Source organism: Branchiostoma belcheri, unplaced genomic scaffold (genome assembly GCF_001625305.1).
Source record: "Branchiostoma belcheri isolate BF01 breed outbred unplaced genomic scaffold, Haploidv18h27 scaffold10, whole genome shotgun sequence".
NCBI classification, from domain to species: Eukaryota; Metazoa; Chordata; class Leptocardii; order Amphioxiformes; family Branchiostomatidae; genus Branchiostoma; species Branchiostoma belcheri.
In genome coordinates this window covers 4632994-4654800 of record NW_017802380.1, presented here as the reverse complement: position 1 = coordinate 4654800, position 21807 = coordinate 4632994, and the positions used below count along the sequence as shown (strand labels likewise).

General features: G+C 43.8%; 2 protein-coding genes across 2 annotated transcripts in view; one reads left to right on the top strand and one right to left on the bottom strand.

Moving 5' to 3' along the window:
- Positions 1–570: 570 nt before the first annotated feature.
- On the top strand, positions 571–6381 carry LOC109470980 (monoglyceride lipase-like). The gene is made up of 7 exons (XM_019770099.1): positions 571–981; positions 4126–4232; positions 4393–4529; positions 4772–4882; positions 5000–5089; positions 5370–5585; positions 5885–6381. Exons 1-7 carry the CDS (start codon positions 842–844, stop codon positions 5999–6001), a joined length of 918 nt encoding a protein of 305 aa, XP_019625658.1. The 5' UTR covers positions 571–841; the 3' UTR covers positions 6002–6381.
- Positions 6382–7786: 1405 nt separating this feature from the next.
- LOC109469852 (filamin-C-like) overlaps positions 7787–21807 on the bottom strand; it is a 72319-nt gene continuing 58298 nt past the window's right edge. The window contains 21 exon segments of the mRNA XM_019768600.1: positions 7787–9197; positions 9897–10115; positions 10373–10591; positions 10792–10971; positions 11279–11530; positions 11686–11823; positions 12077–12178; positions 12463–12627; positions 13877–13942; positions 14442–14570; positions 14910–15062; positions 15338–15541; positions 15941–16099; positions 16489–16662; positions 17023–17151; positions 17462–17602; positions 17983–18100; positions 19085–19687; positions 20276–20344; positions 20492–20542; positions 21096–21161. Of these exon segments, the coding sequence (XP_019624159.1) occupies positions 9010–9197; positions 9897–10115; positions 10373–10591; positions 10792–10971; positions 11279–11530; positions 11686–11823; positions 12077–12178; positions 12463–12627; positions 13877–13942; positions 14442–14570; positions 14910–15062; positions 15338–15541; positions 15941–16099; positions 16489–16662; positions 17023–17151; positions 17462–17602; positions 17983–18100; positions 19085–19687; positions 20276–20344; positions 20492–20542; positions 21096–21161 (3525 nt within the window). The 3' untranslated portion in view covers positions 7787–9009.

The window sequence follows — 21807 nt, the reverse complement described above, 5'->3', positions numbered from 1 at the left end:
CGAACTGAGTTTGTTCCCTTTCGACTGGTGTTCGGCGAGGTGCGCCAGCCTATATTAGCGCCCCGGCCGAATATGTTTCAAAATGTTTAAAAATTCGTGTGTGGACGAGTGGTTTGACCATGGTTGGCTTGTGGTTGGGAGTAGGTCAGCAGTGTTCGGGGGTCAAGTTTGAATCAAATCTAACACAAATTCGATTGGATTCGTATAAAATGGTAGGCGTGACCTAAATCTGGTCAGGTGCCTGAAAATAAACTGATTTAACGTTAGTGAAAGTTCCGTGTGTATCACATGAGACCCACATGGAGTGCGATATACTAGCTGTCGAGTCATAATGACTTCATGCACTTTTTATTTCCGTCTCAGTATTTCCGTTTCACAATCGCAGGTTCAGTGGCATAGTGCATTGTTCTAAACAAAGTTCGTTGTGATCATAGTTCGTTGTGATCCACTCTTCTTTAGCTTAATCAAAGTTTTCAAATGCTCAACATTTAGGTGATAAGATTTATGTACATCTTCCTTGTACAGAGTATAAAACAAGAACAACCTCCCCTGCGGTTGTCAAGAATGGACTGACCCACCCTCGCGCGTGACGAGCGATGACGTAGTCTAAATACACGCTTCAATGAATGTTTGTCCTTTGGGGGTCAAACTCGCCGAGCCGGTTGTGGAGTAGGGCCACGTTCTGGGGTCACAGTCCTATACTCTCTCAACTTTATCTCCTGCAGCTTGTTTATTAACCACGGCGACTGGCTGCATATTAACTTTAAGACGACTGGCGCCAAAATTGAACGAGAAGCAGGTTCGACGATCCGCCGTAAAGGTCACCTGAGCTACTCGGGAAATGTCGGGCGATTCCGGAACCAGCGTGGACGGGCCGAAGACTCCGCAGGGCGTGTTCTACTCCAGGGTGCCCCACCTGGTCAACTCTTCGGGACAGTACCTGTACTGCAAGTACTGGGAGCCACAGGGACAAGCACCAAGGTAACGCCATTATTAAAACAGCAACGTGTCAGCCTTGTTAACCTTCAAGTGCTGAGAGTTAACCAAAACCAGGCTTTAACAATGGCCGCGCGCGACATTGATACTGATAGGGTTAAGATAATCTGTATCTCTACCATGATTTATATAGGCAGTACTGTAGATCTATCATACAGGTTAATATATACATTTTGTATCGTATTGTTTCAGAGCAGTATCGCTCAATCGCCGTGGGATTGTTTTGTTTTATGGGCTTTGTTGTCAAACATAGCGTCAGGTGCAGCGGACAAGTTTGGGTCAGGGAGGTTGCATTGGCTCTCGTGGCGTCCTTTCCCCCTGCCCTTCTCTGATCTTTTCTCTCCCAATCATACTTTCATGTAGGAAAAGTGTCTCGTTGACCGAAGCGAGCTACAGACATGACAGACACTCGGGTTTGTTTGGTTTGGGGGTAGAAGAGGGACGGCTGCCCGACCTCTGCTAGTGTTGTTACTTCTCGGGTTACAGGATGGCGGCTCCTGATTTGTTGTCGGTAACCGTGCCCCCTTACCGCCCCCAGGCTGCCCAGGATAGCCCCCGATCCAGCCATCGGGCTGGGTTAGGGACTTTTGATATTGATGACCATATGATGACTTTACTTACTTTGTTTATTGGTTCCGTATTAAACGTAACTGTAGTGTTCCTCCATGCTGTTATGTTCCCGTTTCAATGTCGTTTACAACATTCTCAACCAGAATACAGACAGCGCGCTTGAAAACGAACGAAAACAGAGCAATGAAAATAAGCAAGTTAGCAACAAAGCGTCTCAAACCCCTGCACTTCTTGAGAGTACTAGTCAGTACCCCAGTGTGCTGGGACACATTCTTGGGAACATAATTTACACGATCTCTTCCATCACTCGGTATTAAACATATGACCAAAGGCAACAAAGACACCAATGTTGTTAAAGTGCCGTGGCCTGAGCCTGGTATCGTGGCTACAGTGCTAATAGAGGCTAGCCCAGGGGTAGGAATTACAGACAATCACTCCGGACTGCCAGCTATGTACATGTAGGCGTGTCCGGTGGCAGGCATGCTGGGCTGTCAGTGTGAGTGATTGAGACGACTACTGGGCAGCGGTAGTGACGCGTAACATTCCCGGCCATGTCACTTGGTGCAAAGCAAAGACCAGCTCGAGCAGTAGATTGAGTGTGGAAACGATAGTGTGGTAGTACAATATAAGATGGAGGAAATACATTAGGTGTAGCTTAGACAAGTATATATACTACAAAATTATTAAGTGTTGACCATGTGCACGCCTTTTTAAAGGGAAGTACTAACTTTTATTAGGTAATGAAAATTGCTGGACTACTAATGCAGAGAAAGAACCTTTCCATGGAGAAGGTGAAGATACAATAAAGCGTAACTTGTTCAACAGTTTCTAACCTTCTTGCATCAGTGGTTTGCCCCCTCTTTCCAATATACCAAAATGACCTGGACATGTGTGGTGCGTGACCAGAAATGGTCAGAATTTAACACCCCAAGAGAAACAAACAATCAACGAAAAAGAGAAAAAAAAAATCCCATTAATTACACGAATTTGCTGGCCTAGTCTTTGACAACCCTTTGCATTTGGCCAATGTCACCTTCAATGTCTCGCCCTCCCCAATAAAGCCATGACGCGATGTCCTGGATTGATCTGATTTTGATCTATCCCGCTTATAGTATTGTCCTGATCGTGTGAGCTATATAGGGCACCCTGTGCGTCATACCGAGAGTGTGTTACATACATAAGACAGGTTCTGGCACTCCAGAGTTATCTATAGCCCCACAGCCTGAGGTGTAAGTACATGTACATGTACGTGCCACGTCTCAGACTCGCTCTTGTCTGGGTGTAATATTGTACAGACGCTGGTGGCAATGGCCTCCGTTGGTCTTAATAAAAAAATAGGCACATTCCGCCGCACATATATAAACATGCGCGAATATATAAAAACTGTAGTATCTAATGACAGTTGGGAAAAGCTTATAGGCTTTCTTTGCTTTGTCATGTTCTGGGAACATGCGTCTGCCACAAGTTTATATACACATCACTTGATCCGCAAGTCTTTCACTGAGAACCAGTTCAAAATGGCGGCATGGCCCCGCGTCATCGTGCACCATAGGTCTATGTACAAAACATTAAGCAGCGTCCTTGACTCGGGAGGGCGAACAAAAGCTACCAATGGCGTGCCTAGGCCTTATTACTATCAGGGCCCAGGTGTGTGTTCCTCTGATAATAACAAAGGAATATCAGTCCGTAACGCTTAACCTCGTATATTGTAGCTTGTTTTACAATATAGCTTCAACGTAGTAGTCAAACGTAACTGTAATACAAAACTCCTAATTTTCCTTAAATCCATAAACAGAGCGAAAGATTTCATGTCGGCCCACGTTACATAATTGTGTTGTTTCGAGAAGAATACTGCAGTACTGGTGTATAGTACTGACTAGGATCATTCTCGGTTATGATCTGTATATGATAATCTGCCATGCTGTTCTTATTGGAAGTTCGTGTTGCTATTATAAACTTCGATATGTTACTTGAATTCATTATTCATCATGTACCCATGAGACTCAAGGCTTTATTTCCCCCTTACTGTAATATTTATGAGATAGCATCTTCTATAAAAGCCATGTATACTCGGATGTACCGGTGAAAGTGTTTGATTTAGTGACGGAAAGATACAGAGCTGTAACTAACATGGTGGCGTTACGATGCCGTCTAGTAAGTGAAATTAAAATCGAAGTAATCCATGTTTTAAATACTAATGTGCGTAGATGCGATGATACCAAAAATTTTGAAGTACATGTACTTCCGCCATTTGGATTTGTTTGACTTTCACTATATATTAACATGTCACTCTTTTGACATTAGCCAGGGATCGCCCCGAAGTATGTCAGTGCCCATAAAGCGACGGCAATCAATGTAGTGAACCATCGTAGCGATTTCTCATGGGATTTTAATATGGGAGCCCCGGTATACAAATACTAGTATAGGATGGCACCTAGTCTAGACTTTTGTGGGAATAGACAAATATCTTTAGCTTCAACTCTTTGGAAATAAAAGCGTTGCGTTTGCATATATTCTCCTTCAGCATGAACCAAATGTTTATCTTGTGTATACACATAGGGCACTGTTGATGATCGTTCACGGGGTAGCTGAACACTGTCAGAGATATGAGGAAATCGCCACGGAGCTGAACAAAGAGGGAATCCTGGTCTTTGCACACGACCACGGTGAGTAGTCAGTATGTAGCGGGGACACTTGATGTACTCTTAAGCACGAAAACTGCGTTAGCATTAAACTTAGTCACAGACGTTTGCCGCACGTGCACAGAAATTATCCTAAGGTAACAGGAAGTCTGTGTCTGAAGTATGGTGCCGTTTTCCCCTGTAGTTGGACACGGACAGAGCCAGGGTTACCCTGCCGACATCAAGAGTTTCCATGAGTACGTCCAGGACGTGCTGCAGCACGCCGACAAGATGCGAGGCGCGCATCCCGGCATCCCCATCTTCATCCTCGGACACTCCATGGTGAGGGACGGTTTTTTTTTTTTTTTGTTTTGTTTCCCAGCAAAGGAAATAATCTGGTTGCTTCAGAGTAGGGAGGTATTGTTTTGGGTGGCTGGGCTGTGGGTTTGTATCTGTTTCAACGGTCCGGACAGAGTAGGTTGACAGCACGTGGGTGGAAGATTGACAGACAGAATGACATGAAGTCAAAAGGTCTCAGAATCTGACATTGACTAGTGTTTATTCACACCAACCTGTTCATCCAGGGAGGAACCGTTGCTACCCTGGCGGCCATGGAACGGCCCACTATGTTTGCAGGGGTGGTGTTAACGGCTCCGGCCATCATTCCCGCGCCAGAGACAGCAACTAGATGGAGGGTGAGTTCTCCAGCTATCCAAGTATGGTGTTATGAAAAGTAACATTTTTTGTCGCTATGCAGCTTTTGTCACACCACAATGTGTTTTGAACTTGACGTGTTTGTAATGAATCCACAGGTGTTAGCCGCCAGGACGCTCGCCTCTATCCTTCCGCGGTTTGAAGTGGGGACAGTGGATACAAGTTTCGTCAGCCGGGACCCCGAAATGGTAAGAGACCACAACTTAAATAAAATACAGGAAGTTTGTCTGCATTTGCATATGGCGTAAATGTCCTTGCTTTTAATTTGTTAATGAGGATTTTACTAACACTTCCTCGATTATTTATTGTCAGTTTTTGTTTACTATAAGATTACATACATTGTACCCCCTACAATTGTAGTTTAATAAAGTTTTGCTTCTATAACAGCAGTTTCTGTTGGTATTCCCAGAGTGAGCGCGCGTCTTTCACATCATCAAAATTTCCCGACTTTGTTCTCCCCTCCTCCAGGTGAAGGCGTACGAGGAGGACCCGCTGATCTATCACGGCGGGCTCCGCGCGCGCTGGGCGGTGCAGACCCTGGACGCCATGGACCAGATCCGGCGGCAGGCGGCCTCCTTCCAGCCGCCGTTCCTCGCCCTGCACGGCGACCAGGACAAGCTGTCCCTTCCCGAGGGGGCCCAGTTCCTGTACGACAATGCACCGGAGGGGGATAAACAGATAAAGGTAGGCAACGCGGTGGGGTGAGGGTATCTGTATCTGACCAAGGGGATCTGACCTGTCCAATGCAAAGAACTTTTCAATCTTTATACACTGTACAATGCATAATTGACAGGCTGGATTATGTAGATTATTGGATTGAGCAGGATTAGAATAAATGATTTATCTGTAATATCAATTCTGGCAAATGACAGATTTTGTCGTTAAATACGAACGACGGGGAACATATAAAATCTTAAGAGTATATAAAACACACATAAAGTCTACAAAGATAACTGTCTTTGCTTTTCTCCTGGCTGGTGTAGATCTATCCCGGCCTGTACCACGAGCTTCTGCGCGAGCTGAAGCCGGACGCCGAGATGGTACGGCGGGACATCGTGACTTGGGTGACGGAGCGGATAGACAACACCGCCACAAGTTAACTAACTTCCCGTGCGTCAACGTAGGGCGCCCTGCAATGGTACATTGGGTATTGCAGGATCAAGAGCACCGTGACTCTACGAAAGGAGCTGCTGTAAGATTGCGGTTGTGCAAAGTATCCTAAACTGCAATGTATACTTGGTATATATATTTTATGTACGCATATACATATTACTGCTAGATGCACCATTGTACTTACGTAAAGAACATATCTGTGCAGTCTTATTATAACTGTTAAGAACGTTATGTCACGTGTATATTTGTATTTATCAGATCGGAATGGTATACGGGCTGCTATTATTCTATCACCTGGTGTTAGAATCTATAGATCCAAATATTTGTGTCACACAGTGGTATTACTTAGCGCTGAATTACTGATTGAATTTTATGTACAGAATTTCGGGTTTATATATAGTCGAATTAAAACTGTCCTCTAAAACTTTTGCGTTGTGGCATTATTTCCGAGGGCCATAACTTTAACAAAGAACAGGAATCGAAATACTTGTAAAACTAGTTACAAATAGTAAACTTGTACATTTGTACGTTAGAAGGAACGCCCATACGCGTACACTCAATTAAGGGCCTAATGCCAAATATTAGACCCAGCACACAACAAAAGAAAATTGACGGCTGTGAATTCCAGAGCCTTCATTAGCTTGAGGTGATTACACGGCACGGTTCAAGACTCTACGGTTAACCCAAGTACAACAACCAAACCTCGCAGGCTACTCGTTCATTTGTGCCGTCACAGTGTTCCAAACTGACGCTAATAGTCACACAGGTCCATGGCACTTGTCCATGACCTCCTCTTGATGCAAAGAAGCGACTTATAGATTAAAACAAAATCATTTAGATCGACAATCGGTTATACAGTGTTGTATTTGGATAATCAGGACAAAATAAAGTTTGACCTTTGACTTGTCCCTGATTATCCAAATAATACAAATACAACACATCTAAAAATGAATGCACTTTGTCGTAATTGAGAATTCCCGTCTTGCGGCTAAAGCTTGACTCAGCATGTTTGTTTCGTGAAACTTTAAACGTCAGTCTCATTCGGAGACTACCGTATCTACATTTCTAGAGCCTGTGCAGACCTCTAGAGGCCTCTTCTAGCGACCGGCGTTTGATTGAATATATGAGTGTTAATTTGCGCCGGTACTGCCCCCCCCCCAATATATACAGCTCTAAAAAGAAACCACCACAAGGTCAATAGCTCATAGAAACAAGCGTTGGCCACTAGAAAAGATAACTAGCCATATAACTTGCCGTATGATGTCTCTTTTGCACCGCACTGGTTAACGGCGGCCAGCATGCACAGCAAAAATTCCAGCAGAATTCACGACTCACATGTTGCATGTAAGACGGCGCTTTTTAACCGTGTGCAAAATTCACCTAAGATACTTTAGTACATATTACCTGCATTGATATCTTTAGCCGCTAGGTAGAGCTTTTGAACCGTGTGCAGAATGCACCTTAGATTAATGGTGAAATTAACTCTTGCCAAAGGATGCTTTCACATATAAAGTACTTTGAGTAATAAAACCATAAATTAAAATATATTATGCTAATCACTATCTTATGAAGTATACAAATTCTTGTTACAATCTGAAACTTAAGGCGACTTAAAAAAAACTGTGAGAAAAACGTTAGTTTTGTCTTGAAGATTACGATTGACTGTGACTACAAAAATACCTGCATATACCACAGTCTATAACAACACACTACATACATGTCTAGTGGTTATGTCCCTCTAGAGGAATGAATCACACAGCAGACAAGAGGAGTGTTGTAAAAGTCAAAAGCACCTTTTTATTTGTTCTGGAGTGGTACGGTACGCGTCACACTCATGTGCAAGTCTACAGGAAGAAACAGTCGTAAGAAAAGGCACTCCTTTATTTCATTTATAGTATAGGCGTTGGTTAGCTCCACCAATGTGAAAAGCGTCAGTTGCAGCGTGGTTAGCCCAGTGCACGTTACTCTAGAGGGGTCCACCCTAATGTGGTGTAACTCAATATCACCCCCTTCATCATACTACACTGAAAAAATACAAACACAACTCTAAAATTTATGCAAAGTTTTCTTCAACAACATCTATAATTTAAATTAGCCACCAATAAAGCGAGGTGGGGGGGCAGGCAGGAAAACAAAAGCTTTCACTCGCGTGGTCTTCTTTCTTACTCTTGTATTGTAATTTATTGTCAATTTGAAATAACTCCAACGTAGGTTGGAAGATTGTTATAGAGCTACAATAAATCCTACAGTTAGTTCTTATGTATTACTCCAAAATGCATTCCCTCGCATGTATGTTGTATACATTGTTGACTTCTATTACATCCATTGCTGCTAAAACTACTATATCCCAATATAAAAATGGCATCTTTTCTCATATAAATTCACTTCTAACAGCTCATGATTTGCTGTCTACTGGGCCTCCTCTTTACAAAATGCTTCCATTCAACCTTAATTTTCACCACAATTCATTACTACAATTTTATTCCCATTACATTTTCCATCCGCTAACCGTATTACCGGTAGTCTTGCTAGAAGTCAGCCGGCAAGAGAACCAATAGAAAGTCAGTACTCCAGGGTTTTTAGCATACGTCTCTCATGGCAAACGTAGGGTTATATTTATATATCACGGTCATCTACTTTCTCTGAAGCATTCAAGTTCAACTGCATATCTCTATAATATCTCTATATTAATATCATAAGACATATCCTCAACAGTAGCCTTTCTTGTCATTTCAGGAAAAATTGTTCCCGTTTTCTCTTGATTCCATTGCAAAATAACACAGGTCGAAGGCACCATCTATTCTCTCCCCAGCCCCTCCCCTTCGTTAGGTTATACCAGCAGATGTCTCTCAGTTCTCTTGCATAGCATATACGGTGCATCGCCTTATCTTTGAGCTACAATACAAAAAGTAGATACAAGTTTCTTTTTTTCAAGGGGGGTTCTCGACTAAACAATGGCAGTGGTACTATGATCTAGGATCACCATACCGGGAAGTTACGTTACTGTAACCTTGAATGGACTGCCAGGGATGTGTTGATCCCCCCATTTTACAATGAGTTCGTAATCGCCCTTTTCTCGTACGGTGTACACTACGTTGTACTTCTGTCCGCCCATGTGTTTGACATTGACCTCTTCGCACGGCGTCCTGGGCCCGTGTACACCCACCATCAGCATGTTTGTACCTGGTGGGAAGACAAAATATATCAGATTTTGTACATTTTAAGCTGAACTTGGTCACAGATCATGTACATCTGGAACAACTATGAAGAAAAAAATCAGTAATTTCCTAACATTATACAAAAGCAATGGAGATTATGGGAAAATGACTAACTGTCGTCATAGTATACAATATATGCACTAGTGACCACCTTTGCATATAAGAACCACCTGGTGATTGTAACTACTTTTTGGTGGTCCCTTTTCCCGATTACGAATTCTGGCTATAGTAGCCACCTTTTTGTTTATTGATTGATCTTAAAAACAGTTGGGTGGTACCTTCAGTTTAGGACAACTGATTTCCAAGGTAGCCCAACAAAACAAGTTACAAAGGAAATTATAGACATAAATCAAATCACATTAAGTACAGAGTGGGGCAAAATTAACATAATAATAATCAAACAAATAAACATAGAGATAATGAATGATATAAACAAAGAGTACAAGTAATCAATCATATGAAACAAAACATGTCAACCAAAACAAATAGTCAAAATCATCAAGGCATATTCATAGTCCATGTCAATCCAGTCCAAAATAACAGTCAGTGGCTACTGTGACTACCGCACTAGTAATTTTATTGTCTCTCAAGTGGTCACTGAATGAATTTACTATACATTCATATTTTAGAATATGTTAGAGAAAAGTTAACTTTGGATCCTCACCTGCATTGCCACAGTCCACGTTGAAGCTGTTCTTCTGTCCCAGAAAGCCCTTCTTCAGCCCCATGCCTTGTGACTTGACCTTGCTGGCATCTGACAGGAGTCTGGACATGCCCTGCATGCCGCCCGCGTAGCTCGCTTGTGCCGAAGACTTGGAAACTGTCTCCACCACGACCGAGCACGACTCGTGCATGCCTGACACCGCGCCTGCCATCTTTGGACCTAAAGTTAGATTTGAAAAGAATGTAGCAATTCAGTCTATCACTTTTATAACACTGTAGGTTTGTGTTGCTTTGTGTACAGTTTCAAAAGTCATTTCCCTAAATGATACACCATAATTTGACTCAGGGAGTTCAAATCTACAACAATCCGTATTAGAATTCATCTAATTCATCTAGCATACCTTTTCTATTTTATCTCTGCTGGGTGGGCAACAACACCTGTGTTTTTAACAAAGGGTGACAATACCACCAGGTTACCTGTGATTCTTGCCCTGAATGGGCTGCCCACGATGGGGTTCTGTCCGGCGTACTTGACGGAGATGTTGTAGTCTCCCGGCGCCCGTGGGATGTACGTCACCTTGTAGCCCTCATCACATTCCACACAGTCCAGCTGCACCTTGGATGGGCCGTCCACCGTGATGGCCAGCGCCCCCGCCCCCGCGTTGATCGTGTTCACAATAAACTCACACCTCTCTCCTAAAGAGAACATCAAGAAGACAGTGAGATACCAGGGTCAAATGAGTAATGTCATAGTTCTGATACAAAACGAATTTTTCCCACAGTTTTAAGAGAAAAGATGTTTCCACTTGCACTGTGCTGACTCGAAAAAGCATCTGATTCAGCAAAAAGAAGACAAAATACGTATAAATAACAACAAGAATAAAAGCAGCTCTCACCTGTTCTGCCCCCCTCCAGGCCAGCGCCGTAGGCATGCACCATGCCTGCGTCTCCCTCCACGAGTGACGTGCCTGCCCGGATGCGGAACGGGCTGCCCGGGATGGGCACGTTGTTGTACGTCACGTGGACGGTGTAGACGCCGTTCTCCCGCGGCATGAACCTCACCACATACTGACCTGCTAAAGACAGAGGGTTCACGATTACTAACATCACTGGGTTTTCATGCAGGTCCTACAAAGTGTATTGATACAGCAAGTGTGCAGAGCTTCTATGGATGAGGCAAGGATGTCATTCCTTTTTCCGGTGAACAAAATTTTAATTAGTATTGTACATGAACATGTACATTATTCTCTCCTAAAAGCAGAGAGTTTACAAATACTCACAGCTTTTCATACCAATCAAAGGATTGAGATACCCAACATGTTTGGTCTCTGGTCTCTCTAAGAAATGATTTCTGACACACTCCAAGAGTCCTAAGACACATACCCTCCTCCACATCTGTGATGATACACTCCTCCTGCGCCCCGGACGGCGCGATGACCTGAGCCTGGAGGTCGCCAGGCCGTGCTCCGTTCAGCTGGACAGCGAAGGAAGCCGGTTGGTTGAGCTTCAGGCCGGTCTCCTGCAGGCTGGACACGCTGACCTGCCGAGCGTCACCCATGGGCGGGATGACGTCCACGCTGAAGGGACTGCCCGGGATGTGGTCATCGTTAAACTTGATGCTGACCTGGTACTCTCCTGCAATCAGAGATAACATGATGAATTCCAGTCTATGTTATATCTTAATCTATCAATTCCACTGGTTGAGCTAGACAAACTCAAAAAAGTAGAGGTTCATCTTGGATTGACTTTGAGAAACACTTTTGCATTTTCAGACTACCCGTTAGTCTTACCTGGGTCGGTTGGCATGTAGGACACCCCGCAGGATCCATCCTTCCTGTCCTCAAAGTTGATCTCAGCCTTGGCAGGACCTTCCACAGCGATGGCCAGGCCCCCTGCACCGGCCTCACGGGTCCAGATGGTGAACTCAGCTGCAGAGGGGAGGAACAGAGATCATCGATGAATGAATAAATGTATCATACCTTACAGACAGCAACCCCTAATGGTAATGTGCAAGTCTCTGCAACACTGACAGCTACATGTAAGCCAGGATTCAAAGAACACAACAATCATACTAGCAGATTGAGACGTACCAGTCATATGTGACACCATGTAGAATGATACAAATATTTCCAAGGAAGGATACTCTGTACTACACAAGACTGTAGATCATACAGTACTTACAGAGCTGTCCGACCTCTCCCCTCTCCAGGCCAGGCCCTCCTGCCTGCACCTTCCCTGCTCCACCCTCAGTGATGGGACCAACAGTGAACTGGAATGGGCTCCCTGGGAAAAGCAAACACAACATATGTTAAGTACTACAGCAGGGAATGTATCTTTCAGCACCAAGGACAGGCATGATTTCTAGGACAGTGGGTTCATGAATAATAACTGTAACATGAAAGAAAACTTCTGTGAATAGCTTCAATGGGATTTTCAGGAAGTTGAAGATTGCATATTTCCCATAAGTCTGAAATCTCAGCTTTCTTGTCCGTCTTCAGTTTTTCTACTGCACCTTGCAAACTCCTAGTACTAGACTGAACACAATGTCAGCACAGAGCTGCACTCACCAGGCACGTGTGCTCCCTTGTACCTGACACTGACAGTGTGGATGCCCATCTCTGCCGGCACAAACCTCACGCTGTACGTGCAGTTCTCCAGCTCCACGATTTCGGCGTCTTCTGTCCTGCCAGACGGGCTGGTCACCTGGGCCGACAAGTCGAACGGACTGGTTTCTGTGGGGAGGGAAGCGTCACAAAATGAGATAGGTATCACAGGAGGGCTTTGAACAAAAATGACGCTGGTCAGAAGTTCTAGTTTTTGCTGCCATCACGGACAATGCCCTTGCTGTAATGAATGAAAAATTTTATTGTACTTCAAGAAAAGGCAAATAGGCAGACATGATTGAATAATACGCTCTTTTGGTTCCAGAATGACATTAAACACGATTTTTACATTTCTAAATCATGGACCATGAAAGGGTTGTCAGCAGCTTTAGAGTAGGACTTCTGAACCATATGTTTAAATATGCCTGACAACAAAGAGTGCCACAAAAGGTGCAACAACATCACATGACATGGAGGTGCAACAGCTTGTCATAGCCAGCCACGGTGGTAGAACAGTCAGAAACACATGTACAAGGCCAGTTCTTGCAGTGCCACTGTAATGCCCGTACTGGTATGGCAAGACTCACAGAGATGACGGAATGGTGTGCAGTTGGCATACTGACTCAGCAAGCATGCAGGACATGGCGGGCTCCATAGGGGGCACACATGATACACAAGTACTGTCAACACTGTTACAGGTGGCTTACAACTTCAAGGTTGTGTTAAGAACTTGAATTCTATGTTTGGGTCTTTTGAATATTTATGAATGTGTTGAGAATTTTTCAAATATTTTCCAAACAAGGCAAACATTAAAAATTACAGAAGCGTACACCTGTTTCAGTGTTAACAAAGTGGCGGTGGAACAAATTGTACAGTACTTGTACAATAAATCATGTAGGACAAACTGAAATAGGAAAATCAAACTTTACATTAACAGATGCCATGCTCTTACACATGTGGAACAAACCATTCATTGTGACAGGGGTGTGTGAAAAGTGTGTGATGTCAGTGTATTTTGTGGGCATGCTGAAACAAAACATTACAATATAATATAGTGTGTCTGTGTTTTCCTTTCACAGTGTTCTTTTGTCCGGTCAAAATAAACCACACTCCATGCAGGGCAGCGTACCATGCACTTCTTGTAGCTCCCCAACTAGGCCTCGCATGTACAGGCCTGAAACGCAAGCACAGGACATTAGGGACGCACGCACGCACGCACACAAGCCGCAACCAGGCACGCACGCACCCACAGATGGAGGGAATCAAACGTAAAAAATAAAAAGGGGGTTGGATTAATCAAGAGGTGTGTGTGGACATGGAGGACGTCACAGACCGCCTGGCACAACTCGCGTTTCACGGATATGGTGATGGACTCCACCTTTGATTTCTGTTCGCGTCACGGTTTCTATCCGTTTGCTCGCTTGTATCATTTGGAACCAATTGGCTAGGGGGGTGAGAAGGTACAGAAGATATTAACTTGCACTTATTTCTTACTGAGAAATAATATCAAACATGTCACGGATACTGGGATAATGTTATCCTATTTTATCTACTGAATAGGTTGAAGTTGTAGTATACAGTACATATAGGATATGAAGTTGTCTAGAGAGAGAAAGAGGCATATTTATACGGTGCAACAAAGCTACAAAAAATGAAATATCCGAATGAGCAAACAAATTTCAAAAAAGCACACAGACAAAAGCCATGCAATTTTTACAAAACTCAAATGATAAAAACTCAACAAAATAAAACATGATTATCATTAATCCAGGAAATCTGCAAGGCATGACAAAGTAGTTATTCCTTCATTATCTACATAACAAGTCAGTGTTGAGAGCCCTCAGCCAGCTGAAAAACCTAAAATAAACATAATAAAACCATCTTTAAGTTGCAAACACAACCACAGACATAAGAAGCAGACAAGAAAGACTTCCTCCACACACCTGGTATCTTAAGGTTCAGGTCACATGTGCTGCCCACAGTTGCCACAGAAGCAGCCTGTCGTTTCCGTGTGATCTTCTCGGTGTGTTTGCCGGCGCCCTCTCCTGTTACTTTCACTGTGAACGGACTCCCTGTATAGACATACCAGCAGTGTCAGTCTCCTAACATCTTCAAAGACATCCTCATACAAAACAACTAATCTGAAAAACTTCTGAAGCTTTAAACCTGTTGTCTTCAAAGTAAAATGTAGATTTTGTACATTAACCTTTAAGTTACAATCTATGTATCTAAAAGGGCCATATACCATTTGTTCCATTTAAATCTTTCAGTATTAAAACCTGCAGACATTAATGAAAATGTAAATATTCCTACTAGATCTGTTTACTTTTGTGTTGAGCAGTGAGAGTATAGCTTCTTGTTCAAGAGTAGTGAAAACAAGGAAAAGCAGGAGGTGAACTGGCACTATGTACCTGGTACATGTTGATCAGCAAACTTGATGTTGATGATGTAGTTGCCAGGTTCTGTAGGCCTGTAGGTGACAGTACAGGTGCCATCCTCGTTGTCCCTGCAGTTGATGTCAGCCTTGCTGGGTCCCTCGATGGACAGTCCCAGGCCTCCATAGCCTGCAGCACGGACAAGGTTTGTCATGATGAAAAAGAGATACGAAATTTCCACTTCATCATTTTCTCCTACTACATGTATTTTCTTAGAAACACCAGAAGCAAACTTCTATTACATAGTACCATACAATGTACTTTTTGATCATTTTCCCATTGACTACAGCATCAAGAATCCTGTCTGTAGTGGCCATTGTCTTCAAGCCCATTGAGTGGTCACTAAAGACAGCTTTGACTGTTCTATTTTTACTGGAAAGACTTGTTCCCCTTCCAGTACCCACCTGCCTCCCTGGTGTCCACGGTGAACTCTGCCACATCAAATGTGGCCGACTCCCGCAGGCCTGCGCCCTTGACCTTGACCTTCCTGGCGTCGCCGATCTCCTGCTGACCAACCAGGATCTTGAAGGGGCTGTTGGCGACGTGACGGCCGTTCTTCTTCACACTGACCAGGTGTTCTCCAACCTCACGTGGTGTGAACGAGATACCTGGTGCAAGGAAAGGGAGGTCAAAACTGGTCAAAACATTTGCATTGTCTATTCAACTTTGTCCATTTAGTTTGAGAAAAATGTATGGTCAGTATCACTGAACAGGATTTTATAATTGCCTTTTAAGTTTTCTAATCAACTTTTCTATAACATGCCAGGGCATGTAAAAGCCTGACAAATAAAAGCTTGGACAAGTTCAAGGGTAGAAATAATCAAGCCAATGTGAGCTATGATTTGCACTAAAAGCATTTTAAACGAAACGGAAACTACCAGTTTTGCATAGTAGAGCCCACAGAATAGTTGAATATAACATGTAATATGTAACACCCTCCAGTATTAGCATGAAATGGTGTGTAGGTTTTGGTCTTAAAACATCCCATGTTTTTTCAGACAGCTCACCTATGTGTCCGTTGGACAGCCTCTTGAGCAGACAGGGTTCCTCGTGGCCCGAGGGGCTCCTGATGCTGGCCTGGAGCAGACTCAGGTCCTGCTCCGCGATCTTCAGCGACACCTCGTTAGCCGCTCCCACTGCCACCTGCTGGGGCTTACGCTGGTCTCCTGATGGGACAGGGACAGGGGTTCAGCAAACAATACAAATCTGCATCGTTTTGTTTGTATACGGTGGGAATGATGAACATTTATTATGCTTTTCTCACACATACTCGATATATTAGTTGTGTCTGTCAACATGATTTTGGAACAAAACATTTCCAGCACAAGGTTTCTTTTCATTTGCAATGGAAATTCAATAGAATAAAAACAAATACAATAATATTGTTTTCTAATGTATCATTGATGAACATGTGTTGCACTGTTCCTTTGATGGGAGGTAGGGATGGATGGATCTTTGAAGCAAAGTCTGTTGCTCCCAGTGAAGAGAGAAAATCTCACATCTGATGAACGACCATCATACCTTGTAGAAAAAGAATGTATGTGTAAACACCTACCGACGATCTTGGCCTTGAAGGGACTGCCCGGGATGTGCCTGTCAGCAAACTTGACGATGATGTTGTACTCGCCGGGCTGGGTGGGCAGGTAGGACACGCTGCAGGTGCCGTCCTTGTTGTCACGACAGGTGATCTCTGCCTTGGACGGACCCTCCACAGCCAGAGCAAGCCCACCTGAGGATGGAGGCAAAGTTTATGAAGTGTTCACAAAAATTATAATCCCTCCTCTGGCTCTGACAGTAGTCTGTCACTGATCACACAAACATTCTCTTCAGTCATCAAAAGTGAAATCCTCAAGACAAAAGTCTAAGACCTAGCACAGAATCCTCAACTGTTACTTCTGATATCATGATGTAGCAATATGAATGTATACAGGTACATGTACACAGCATGAATGACCCAAAATCAAGGCGAAGACACTGCACCCGTGATGCAAAATGAGATTTTAACAAATGTTCTTTCAAAATGACTGCTATTTTCCTATACTTGACTAAGAATCTCCTGTTGATTATAGTACAGACAGAAGTGTCCCACCTGCTCCAGCATCCTTAGTGACGATGGTGAAGTTGGACTGCTGCCCTGCAACACCGTGACTCAGACCTGAGCCAAACGCCGAGACCTGGCCTGGCCTGATCTCATCCACATGGAACTGGATGGGGCTTCCTGGGGTGGGGAAAGCCACATTAATGTATTAATTACACAAACGTGTGAAGAGTGGGATCTGTCTGTATATTCCATAGCTAGTATATAATGCACCAAGTTCGAGATCTAGACATGGGGCCCTTTAAGTCTAATAGGACAAAACAAACATTGTTAACCTCCTTGCAGAAAAAGAATTTGTGTCCAGTGGCTGAAGTCAAGTTTGCATCATTTAAATGAACAACAGTTACTGATGCAAATGTAAGTCCTGGTCAAAAAGTTGGAAACTATTTCGGAAGTGAACAATGTATGCTGCTTTAGATTTCCGTCTGACCTGGTATATGTTCTCCGTTGTACTTGATGCAGAGCTCGTGCAGCCCTGCCTCTGTGGGGGTGTACTTGATGGTCAGGGACCCGTCACGGTTGTCGATGAACTTGGGCTGGGCAACGCGGCCAGATGGCTGCTTCACCTCAGCTACAAACAAAGATACAATGTCAGATAATGCTTATCCATTCCTAGTCTGTGTGACACAAAAACTTGCTGTCTGGGGCCGTAATAGATCCTTTCCCAATAAGGGCTAGATGCTAGGATGAGTTGTAGGCTATATGTGACCATGGCACTCATTGGTTTAATGGTCAAGAATCATACTGCTAAAAGAAGTTGATCAAAGATGCTAACAATACCCTTAAAGGTAGTTCCATGAAATTTTGTAAAAAATTGATTCACAGAATTCCAGAAATGGTGGAGTAGGGTGTACTACGTGCACATTGTAGCCTAAAGCAAAGGTACAAATAGCAAGAGTGCAGGAATACAGAGTACTTAGAAACTCTTGAAAGAAGTGGAGTTTTCCTTACCAGTCAGGTTGCCTGAAGACAGTACCTCGATGAAGATGGGTACGACAAACTCCACTGGCCTCATCCGGCCAGGAGCACCCGACTCCAGCTCATCAGCCATCCTCATCTCTTCCTGCGCCTGAAATCAGCCAAGGACAGGTTAGTGTGATGTTTGCGATCGGGACTCATACAGGGTGTTTGGAGGGACTTGGACAAACAGTACAGTACCACATGTCACTCATTCATACGCAGGCTGGCAAAGACCAACAGAAAGTCACGGAGAAAGCAATAAAGTGGCGTAACAGAAAGGGTGCAGAAGTCTGTAGGCAGTACATGTAAGTATCATGGAATTTCTCATCATACATAGATATAGCGGGTACACAAACACTGGTAAATGAAAAGATCATTAAGTTCCTGCAAGACAAAGAAGTTATTAAGTTACGACAACATTATACAGCAAGCCAAGAAGGTCACAAAAATGTTACGAACATAGCTACAATGTAGAAGGCTACACATTGCTGAATTGCAGAATACACATAATAAACATCAGATCAGATTGCTTTGAGCAAGCTACACTTGACAGCATAGACAAAGCAAGAAAAGCAACACTGGACTCTGCAGTCATTCTGATCACACATTTGTAGTCCATGAAGGAACCTGAAAGAAGGCAATTGGCGAGTCATGAGTAAAAGTGGTAAAAGCAAAGATACATGCACATGTAGTACAAAACCGACACTATAATCGAGAGGGACAGGTTGCACATATAATGTTGGCAGTTGAATTATTCCAAATTTATTTTTGCAACAAGATGATTCTGCAAGACAAGAATAAGAAAATCAGATGTTGACAGGCAATACAAACACGCTGGAAAAATAAGAAACAGTTGAGTACAATGTATATGTTGTGCACTGACAAGATGTGTAGCTCACTGTTGAAGGGTGAGTTAACAGTTGATTACGTTATACACAATAGGTCATACTGACTCATCTTTTGCTTTACAAAGAAATCATTGACAATATATCTTGCAGTCTGACGTGTTTGTTTACATGGAAGCGCAGAGAAGAGGAAGACACTGAAGAATTTTCCGACTGAAGTTATGCTGTTAGAATCTGCACTAGTTTACCCCAGGTGTGGCCCTATCTGGCCCTCTCTTGTACGGGCGTATCTCGTCATCATCAGCATCCCCAGGTGCGCCTGACTTGGTCCCGTCTTCTGGTCCCCCCTTCCTCCACGGCCGTGCCCTCATCTCGTCAGGGCGAGTCTGCATCTCCTCAGCAGGGACCACGCCTTCTCGTCCCCATGGCTGCCTTGTAGCATCAGCTGGGCGAGCCAAGGAATCGTCAAAGCCTGGAGCAGCCTTTGTATTGTCTTTCCACTCGTCGGGAACTGACATCATTTCATCGCCGGGTACCGCTGCAACACGCTCCACCTTGTCGGGACGATACTTGGCGTCAGCTAGCAGCGCTCCGAAGTCCACTCCCTTCTTCTTAGGCCCTTCCTCATCTGAGTCGCCACCTTTCTTCCTCGGGCGGTCCTTGTCCTTCTCACCATCCTTCTTCTTGGGGTGCTTCTTCTTTGAAGTCTTTCCTTTCCCTTCGTCTTCCGAGTCAGATGAGGAGGAAGATGAGGAAGAAGAAGAACTGGATGTGTGGGATCCGGACCTGCGAGGCTTTCCGTGCCCCTTGGACCCAGGTTTGCGTCCTAGCTTTTCTTCCCCGACCCTTTCCTGTTGGTACAAAGTTAGCCATGCATGATGCTAGGGTGAAAGACTCATCAGTGACTGATTGGAACGAGCAATTGGATTATTATCCATCTGGCCTGCAAGAATGTCAGGTCAATTAGAAATAAAAACATAAACGATGGGTAATCTCAACTGACAGGACTTCCTTCCGTTGATCGACTGGAGCGATTTACACAAAAACAATACGTTGGCAAAATTAGACTATACATCATCAAAAGAAGGCATGCAGAAGTTTCTAACACTAGAGATATTACATTTCTAAGCAGATAATCATGAAATACAGTCATATATTATGTCATTGTATGATTGTCCAAATCAGGATGATAAATGTGGATTAATATGGATCAGAAATGACGGATTAGACTATTCGATTAAGGGATATCTGGGTAGTCAGGATCATCACTATGTAGTATATTTGATGATTTGTGGATACACAATAATATTATAATATGCAATGTGTGAAACTGATGAGTGATAATGAGGTAAATAAATTGGTATAATAATGTAATAGTCATTTGTGAAGATGATGGTGATTGGTCTGTGGGGTTAGTTACAGTGAAGTACAGTGAGTACCATGCCATCTGGGCCGTCAAAGTCATCGTCTGGTCGACCGCCACGCAGCTTGGAGTCCATCTCCTCTGCCTAGTACCACACACAAACAACACATCAGCATGCTCACAATGTGCCCAAACTACATCGCAAACCATCAATTCCATTGCTTCAGACAATCAAGGATATTAATGCGGATGTCGAGGCAGATAAAGTGGTGGGAAAATTAGGGAAGGGTACCATTTTGAGAGCGTCAGCTTCAAGTTGTTTCAGCTTTAACTCTAGCGCTTCCTGCAGGAACAAAATTGTTGTTGTGCACACAAACTGATGAGTCACCACAAGAAAATATGAACCCATCCACCCAAATTCAGCAGAAATTTGGGAGCAAAATCAATGTGTCCAGACAAAATGAAATTGTGAAAGAATTCATCATGATTGGCGAATAATGAAAATTTGTGAAGAAATGGCGAATGTCGAAAGAGCAATTGAAACACCTGAAAATCCCGTCACCGAAAATTGTGTTGCTGAACTGGTAATAAAGGAACATGGCATTTGCAGAACTATGCAGTGCTTTTGTTTCTGACTGTGCCTGCAGGAATGATAGAGAAGCATCTGAAGCATGAATCGCGGCATGCGGTTAGGATTGATGTTAGTCTGAGGAGGGAGGGGGGCATGCATGATTCGTTCTAGCGAGGGTAAGGCGTTGACTCTGAAGCAGATCTCGGCTGGGTCGCTAAGAATTAGAAAAGCAGCACATCAAAAATACAATATAGTGAGAGCGCTGGAAGCTTGCTCGGGTTATGAGAGAATGCAGGAGCAATAATATAGGTCTGCTGGTCAATACCGCCATAGGTGTGGGAGCCGATTGCTGCATCTGGGCTGGGGCTGCCTTCACCACTTCTTGGTCCGCCTGAATGGAGGAATGTTTCATCACGGTTAGTCAATACAGGCTACCTTACCACGGTACCCACAAGACAGGAATACAAATCCAATTAACATTATGAATACACATATCAGAGAGAAGATTCACTGAATCGAAAAACGTCCATTGTATTAAACATGGTATCAGGGCGGTCAGTAGAGAAGAATTTATGACAGGAGAAACGCATCACTGGTGAACAAAAGGCATCGCCTGGGTTGCATGTGATATAATTAGTGAGCCAGTGGTCTGTAGCCCGCAGCACTTAGACGGGATGGAGGTTGGATGATGTAAACATGATTGGATGTCACAGTAGACAGGCGCCCTGCCTGGGGATGTGTCTGAAATCGAAAATCAGGCAGGGAGGAGGAGGAGGAGGCACGGAGCGGAATAACAATGAGCGTCACTAGTCGTCTCTTGGTGGTACTCACAGATGGACTGCAGCAGTAAACCAATAATTGCTAAAGGACCAATCTAGTCTAATCGGTCTGCCATACAGTACAACTCAGGAGACAGAATAGGGTTGGGGGAATCACAAATCAATAAGAGGATATACATGTACAGGGAAAGGCCATACATCACAAATAACTCAACAAGGGGATGGGGGCCAAAGCAGAGGAAGGTGCCACAGTGTCCA

Bases quoted from the DNA above. Each gene is read 5' to 3' on its own strand.
- LOC109470980 (XM_019770099.1), top strand. From the start codon at position 842: ATGTCGGGCGATTCCGGAACCAGCGTGGACGGGCCGAAGACTCCGCAG. The intron at 4,233-4,392 runs GTGAGTAGTCAG...TTTCCCCTGTAG, and splicing joins GGTCTTTGCACACGACCACG to TTGGACACGGACAGAGCCAG. The intron at 4,530-4,771 runs GTGAGGGACGGT...CTGTTCATCCAG, and splicing joins TCATCCTCGGACACTCCATG to GGAGGAACCGTTGCTACCCT.